Genomic DNA, 8,191 nt, shown 5'->3' on the forward strand with positions numbered 1-8,191 from the left:
AACGCAACTACGAAATATAATGCGTAAAGAACTTTAAGCAAAGCAATCTTATGACTTGTTATATACAAACTATACAACGATTCTATTTCCTTATTACATTTATTATAATAAACATAAATATTTAAAGTAATCTTTAAATGGTTAGATATTGGAAATCATTCATTTAGATTAAATAACTGGTTATCAAGTGAAGGTCTTATTACATTAAATATTATCTTAATTATTTTTAAATAAGTTAATTTACAATAATATCAAGTAATTAATCTATCTTCAAATATACGTGAATGTGTATTATTATATAAGAAATAGAAATATATATATATATTTTTAATATCAATATTTTAACAGTGGAACAACTCTGTGGTAAATAATTTCTTATTTGTATATTATTTGTATTATGCATATTATTTATTAAATGCATACGCGGATGTAAATTAAGCAAATAATTATGTAATTTAATTTTTTATTTACATGATTTAAGCAAGAAAGAATTGTAAAGAAAAATATTTTGATATAAAACTATAATCTTGCAAAAATTTCTTTTTAAGAAAATTATGACTTTTATATTATAGCTTTTATATAGAATTATTAGTAGAGTTTTTTCAAAATTGATAAAATTGTTTTTTATCAATCTGCTTATTATTGCGTGCATTCGAATTTCGAGATTTATATTATTATATTTATATTATTATTTTTGGTGGCAAAATCGTGCAAATGTGCGCACAGCTACTCACTTCACTGCATCATCATCGCATCGGTGCTTTCCAAATTTTATACTACCGCGCGTTTATATAAAGCCAGAGACATATTATTCATGCAATTATTGTAAAATGATCTAGAATGTCTCTTTTCGCAAAAAATAAATAATTATTTTTATACAATAATTTTTACATAATAGTATTTTGTAAAATGTATGATACTTTTATTTAATATTTTATTATATATGTATTTCTTAAGATATATATATTTTCTCAAGAAAAAATATGTTTTAATACAATTTTTTTAAAAATTTTATCCAAAGTTTTAATTAAACAAAGAAATTTAAAGATTTTTTATTTTTGATTGAAAACCAACGAACATGATGCATAGTCAGTGCTTAAAAAACGCAATTTCTTTATAAATTAATGTACTTACTGTATCAATTGTGAAGATGTTAAGCCCGACTTTCAAATCAACAAGTAAAAAGAAGAGAATAATATAGAACAAAATAATATAAAATTAATTTCAATTGTCATGATGATATTGGTGATAGTAATAATAGTGGTAAATTTTTAAATTGTAGTGATGGTGATGATAGTGGTGGTGGAGGTGAAATTAATAAAAAAATAAAATAAAATAGAAAAAGAAGGGAATAAAATAGAATTATATGAGATATACAGTCGGACCTCTTATCCTACGACATTTTCGGTCCGGAATCTTCCACTTAAACCTCTGATCCTACGACAAAAATTTGAGAGTGGGGGGGTATAATTCCCCTTTCGCGGTCGTAGCATAAAAGGATTTTTTGTCGTAGGATAACAGATTTCGTAGCATAAGAGGGCCGCAAGATAAGAGGTCCGACTGTAATAAAATAAAGCAGAATATGATAAATGGAAATAAAGCATTGCAGTCTCTAAAATAGAATCAAATAAAATGATATAATATATATATATCACTATAAGAGAAATAAATAATATGAAACAATATATAGAAAGTAATAGTACACAGAATAAAACAATATAAAATTAAACAAAATTTTATTATGAATGTGTGATAGTGGTGACGGTGGTGTTAAATTTTTAAATTGTGTTGGTGACGAAGGTGATCGTAGTGTTGGCTGAATTTTTTAATTGTGCTTGTGGTGGAGGTGATGGTGATGAAATTAATATAAAAATTAAAATAAAATAAAATAGAAGGGAATAAACTAAAATTATATAAAATAAGACAGAGCAAAATATGGTAGATAAAAATAATATAGTCTCTAAAATGAAATCAAATAAAATGAGTTTCTCGAAGCTTATTACATCTATTGTAAATATAGGCTTACGCAATTCAGCCTTTATAGACATAGCATAGAACAGAACCATAATCTGTAGACATAGAATATTACCGACTAAGAACATTCGTGGACATTAGCTGCGTAGTTCAACGTCCACGTTTTATGTCCACAGAGGACGCTAGTATGTTTCTGAGGACACCTAAAAGCAGAGTCGCTTTTCAAGCTTTGAGATTTGAGATTTCTTTTTATTGATAATTGATATAGATATCTTTATCTTTGAATTGGCTGTCAAATATTCCATTTGCCGAAAACACGAAAAAATATTAAGAACTATTCAACAAAATTGTTGAAGCAAGAATATATTCGTAGTAAGTATTAATTAACTTAAATTTTGTATTTAGGTTATATTATACATAGGTTATATTATAAAATTATATACATAAAAATATGCACAATAGATACTTTTTTGCTTTGCACGAAAAATTTAATAACTATGTAATCTAATAGTATATAAAGTAGATTGTACTGTACATTTTAATTTCAAATATACATTTGTGTAAGATCTGAAATAAAACTTCTAGAGTCTCTAAATATCTATCGTTACTTTTATTATGTAAAAGAAATACAACATATACATAAATATCAAATTTGTTTATAGTATAAATGCCAAGTGTTAAGGATGAATCGGAAGCAGAAGGGGAGGAGATGTCTCATGACAGTAACGAAAGCAACCACAGTTCTGCATCATGTGACAGTAGCGCAGAACATACTGACAGTGATGATTCTTCAGAGATGGATGAGGATGAATGTGAAAGGAGACGTACTGAATGCATAGAAAACTTAATAGATTTGGAAAAACAGTTTGATCTTCTCAAGGAACAGTAAGTATATTCTATATTTAACATATTATGTATCATTGTATAATAATTTATATATCTTTTATTTAAATTTATATAGAATATATTCATGGAAACACTTTGTAAAATAAAAAAAATTTTTTTATTCTAGACAACTATTATATATTTAGAAAATTAATTTTATTAAGAATACAAAACATATGTAATATAATATTGCAATTTTTAATTATAAAATTATAATTATTAATTGTTGATAATATAAGTAATATATTAAAGTTCTAAAAGTTTTAAATATAAATGTTTTATTTTATTGTTTATTTCAGATTGTACCGAGAAAGAATTACACAAGTAGATACAAAACTTGGCGAAGTTCGTGTTGGAAAATCTGAAGAATATCTAATACCACTAGAGAGACTAAAAGAAAACATGAAAACAAAAACAGAAGTAGCTGGAATATTAAAACAGTATAGGTTGCAAAACATTCAAAATAAATTCCTAGCAGAAGAGCAGGCCGCCTTACAAAATTTTGAAAGTGAAAAAGGATTGATCTGGGATTGTATTCATAACGATCTCCAAGAGAAGATTCGCCGTCTAGAAGAAGATAGGAACAATGTGGACATACATGCGGATTTATGGCTTAATACAACTGGTAGAAGGCGCAGAAACCATTCAGAGAGAAGACGAGCAGTTTCTGTTGCAGGTCCTTATATTGTTTATATGCTCAACGATGCGGACATATTAGAGGATTGGGCATTAATAAAAAAAAGCTTAAGCAGTTGGAAAACGGAAATAATGTAATTTTTACTTGAGTTCAATGCAAAGAAAATATTTTTGACACTAATATTCTGCGTTCATCTTTGATACGATTAAAGATTTCGTCCAGCTGTAATGGGTTTGAAATCAGACAAATACATTTTCAATGATGGAATTCATTGCGCGTCTAACATTGTACAGTGTGCCTTGAAAAACAAATGAGATAGTAGGAGGTACTTACATCTCGCTAACTCTGGGTAAATAAAAATTGGTCTCTTAAAATTGAAAAAAAAATTTGCCAACTAATATCTAATTTATTGGTATACGGACTACTGCAAGAAAATTCTTATTAATGTAAAAATATTACACATTACTGTGCCGTCGACCAGAGCAAATTCATATAACTCAGAAAAAAATAGATATTTAGTATATATTAATATTATTTAATAATAAAAATTATATATCAAAAAGCAATTGTATTAATTCATATATGTACTACCAAAAGTAATTAATTTTTATATTTAATATATATCTAATGTCATTTTCTCCAATACTATTTCCTATTTTCTTTTTTTTTCTAAACTATTTTCTTTTAATCTCTTTTAGTTCTTCAATTAAATTCTATATCCCATCTATCGTTTCTACTGCAATAAAAAATCATTAAGTATCTTTTTCTTGTATTTCTTTGAAATGACAGAAGAATGCAGATTCTATTTTTCCATATAATCTTTTACATACACACACACACACACACACACATATATATATATATATATATATATAGGGGAAGAAGACGGAAAGGCTAGAATTGTTAAAATTGCTAGGATTGTGTTCTTAGCAATTTTAATAGCTCTAGCCCTTTCGCTTTCCTTTCCCTATTTGTTAATTAAGCTGACATAATCTGTAATATTTTATATAAAAAATTAACTACTTTTGACAATATAAATAAGGATCAGTACAATTGCAGTTTATATAAGTAATAACTTTTCTTTGTCTTATATGTATATATACAATATTATTTCTTATATGTAAAGAATTATTAATATTATGTATAAATATTATAACTTAACGTTATAATTTGAGATTGCAAAATTAAATGTAATTTTTTTTAAAACTACAATTAAAACAGTATAGTGTTGATATATAATGCTATACATTATTCTTGAATTTTAAACGTCTCGAACTTTTAAACATTCATATTGCATGTAAATTATCTGTAATATTCTATTTAAAAAAGATCTATTTATGTATATCCTACTTTTTTAACATTTAATTTCAAAATTGGAATAATCAAAAAAAATAATATATTTCTTATTGCTAATTTAAAATTCACTTTATTTAGTTTAAAAATATATATATATATTGAATGTTTTTTTTTTTTAATGTTAACTTTTAAATCTATATTTTGACGTAGATTTTACCAATTTACCTGTGGTACTTTGTATAAGAGAGAATTATATGAAGACAAGAGGAAAAAGGGAATAATTTTAAATGTAATTTTTATTTAGACTATGTACAACACATACGTACAATACGTGACCCTTACTTAAAACTATGTTACGCTCGTCCGGTATGCATTTCCACTTAATTTTTAACTTGTCCTCTCAACACAATGTGATTTCGTGTGTGATTTTGGATGCACGAGCTTACACGTGTCCACGCGTGCCGTATATCTTTATATTCATTTTTATATGTGTACATGTGTGTATATATGTTTATGCATGTATGAGTATATGTAATGTGTACGTGTAAGATATGTTACAAATTTTTTAGGAACATTTCTCGTGGAATGCCGCGAACGATAATAATAAGGTCGCAGCGAAACTACACGAAAACAATGCGCAGTCATCTGCAGCTTCATCCTCGAGTCAATATATTGATTAAACAGTTATCGAAAAATGACACCAATATAGACGATTGTTGACTGGACAGATTCCGAATATTACTGAAAGGCGCCAGGGAAAAGTCGCACGCGAATCGCGTGTTAATCGTTTGTATTTCGCTTGAATTTGCATAAAAACTTTTGCAAAGAGTTACACAAGATTACACAATTTCTGTGATAAATTCAAGTAAAAAAATTTATTTTTATTTTATGAAATTTTTACACGCTTATGGTATCTCACAAAATTGTATACAAAATTGTATTGAGTATAGAGGGTTTCTATAGTGTGTCAGTTCCCACCCCTATATTTCGAAAATTTAAAATTTCGAAAAATTGCAAAACATGTATTCGATCATTTCGAAAGGCTACTCTTTTAAAAAGATTGGGGAATTACCCTCTCAAGGGAGTGCAAGAGGAGAGACCCAACTTAAATATTTCAAATGGAACTTCTTATTTTTTATTGCACATTCTTATAAAACACTATAATAAAGTATTTTTTTCATTAAATACTTTTCGAATTATCGAGGCTCGAAAGTTAGAATACTTTGATATAAAATATCTTATAACATTCAGTTTTTGATAATCTTAACTTCATACTTTTATGCACAGAATAAAACGAATCAATTGGTGTAAAGAAAACAAAAATTGTCTTAAAAAAGATATGTAACTGCTCGTTGCAAATTTATATATTTTTTTTAATATAACTATGTGTTTTCTTTACACCAATTAATTCATCTCATTATTCTGTGCATAAAAATATTAAAGTAAGATTACCGATTATAATGAACAAATATTTTATTTTAGTTTTGAAAAGCTTTCGAGATAAGCTATACGAATGTAGAATAAAAAATAGGAGAGTCTATTGAAATTTTTAAGTTGGGTCTCTCCTGTTGCTTGTCCCCCTTGAGGAGACAACCTCCCGAACCCCCTTAAAAGAATAGCCCCTCGAAATGATCAAACATGTGTTTCGCGATTTTTTGACATTTTGAGCAGTTTCCGAAATATAGGGGTGGGAACTGACTTTATAAAAACTCTGTATAATATATTTTGCGAAAGTAAATAAAACAATAACTAAAATATATTTAATGATTATTTGTTTTTAAAAAGTTATATCTTTATACACAGATTTTATATTTCTCTTAAATATAATGAAATTAAATATAAAATTTTGATGTAGAATTCGAAATATAAACGGTTAAAACGACGAAAGCTTCGATTCTCTGTTTTTACGCGGGAAAGCATCCGGACGACGAACGATCGTAATAATTAACCGACTTGCGGCAACAGAGTGAATAATGCTCGTTCGACAACCGTCTCATTGACAATCCAATTTTCATGCATGATATCTGCTACGTTGTTTGCGAATAATATCTCAATTCTCGTTATAATCGCATCTCAACGGCTATGAGTTATTCCGCGACATCGAGCAATTATTTGCCTGATATTATTCGTCTGATGCATCGTATTGAATATCACGAGCACAACATTGTTACACAATATGATCCGTTAACGATAATTACATATTTTAATCTTGGATGTATGAGTAAGATAAGGTGCAATCTCTCATCTTTTGCATGTTAACTCTGTTTGACTAGCAGATAATCGGTGACTTTGTGTCCTGTGCGTTTGTCAAATGCCTATACACTGATTTTGGTATAATCAGTCACTTTACACAGTGCATTTCGATTTACACTTTATCATTCATTCAGGGTTAAAAGAATCGCCGTTAACGACGATGCACTTTTAACATTAACGATTGACGTTTACGAAAGTTACAATCGATGTTATGATAGGCGAAGAAAAATAAAATTCTTCGCCTAATAAATTCGTCATTACGATCTGTCATTTCTGACGAATTCTGGCTCCACGGCACCGGATACTTTCTCAGTGTAAAGTAAGTTTCAAGACTGTTGCACACAAATTTACATAAATATATAAGCGTACCGTACAATAGTATCTCGACGATCAAATCGCTCAGCATAAATTCTGTCAAACAATATTGTAAACTGAACATCTCATTGCTCGCGATACGCTGATATACATCACATTTCCATTTTAAGAATGACACGAATTTAAAAATATGAGCAATTCGATAATGTTATCAGTTATTCTTGTTATCACTTCAAGATCATTCTCACTTGTAACTTTTGTCTTAATTCACACATGCGATATTTTCTAGATCGAATATACACTTACAATTAGTGTTTTACGTTTCATACGCGTTATTTTTTTTTTTTTTTTTTATACGTAATGCAAAACGCAAAATCACATCGTTTTGTGTCACTTTTTAAAGGATGGTGAAACACGTCCCTGTGTCGATTTGTGTGCAACGACATCTAATCTATGCAAAGGGGTGATTTTCAGCAATACGGTGATCGCGACGAAAAACCCCCTGGCGCCCCTCAAATTTCAAACGCAAAAGCACTGTCAGATATCGCCGTCCAACCGCGCTCTCGTCCCTCTTTGTTATCCAAAATCGTGGTCAACATAAGCACACAAATCAATGCCTAATATCATTCACTAAGGGTATGCTTACACTTTTAAAAGGACATTGAAAAATCGCATATGCTAGAGTATCTGCCGATTACACGCTATGTATCTATATCGCCCTTATGTACAATCCCGTCCTTTGCCCCCTTTCTCTTTTTTCCGTCGATTAACGAAAGCGTGGTACGTATCGTTGTTAAGAGATTAACGAATTGTCGCGTGCAAGTGTGTTAA

At 28.6% G+C, this 8,191-nt stretch overlaps 1 protein-coding gene across 1 annotated transcript; it reads left to right on the plus strand.

The window, feature by feature from the left end:
• Positions 1–2,159: 2,159 nt before the first annotated feature.
• Positions 2,160–4,648, plus strand: Brms1 (breast cancer metastasis-suppressor 1-like protein-A). The gene is made up of 3 exons (XM_072910999.1): positions 2,160–2,346; positions 2,637–2,859; positions 3,159–4,648. Exons 2-3 carry the CDS (start codon positions 2,642–2,644, stop codon positions 3,631–3,633), a joined length of 693 nt encoding a protein of 230 aa, XP_072767100.1. The 5' UTR covers positions 2,160–2,346; positions 2,637–2,641; the 3' UTR covers positions 3,634–4,648.
• Positions 4,649–8,191: the final 3,543 nt, after the last annotated feature.

This window comes from Anoplolepis gracilipes, chromosome 2 (genome assembly GCF_047496725.1).
Source record: "Anoplolepis gracilipes chromosome 2, ASM4749672v1, whole genome shotgun sequence".
Classification (NCBI taxonomy): Eukaryota; Metazoa; Arthropoda; class Insecta; order Hymenoptera; family Formicidae; genus Anoplolepis; species Anoplolepis gracilipes.

What these genes read in the sequence shown, in the direction of transcription:
- Brms1 (XM_072910999.1), top strand. Translation starts at nt 2,642, where the DNA reads ATGCCAAGTGTTAAGGATGAATCGGAAGCAGAAGGGGAGGAGATGTCT. An exon ending in TTTGATCTTCTCAAGGAACA is followed by an intron (nt 2,860 to 3,158) that starts GTAAGTATATTC and finishes TGTTTATTTCAG; the next exon opens with ATTGTACCGAGAAAGAATTA.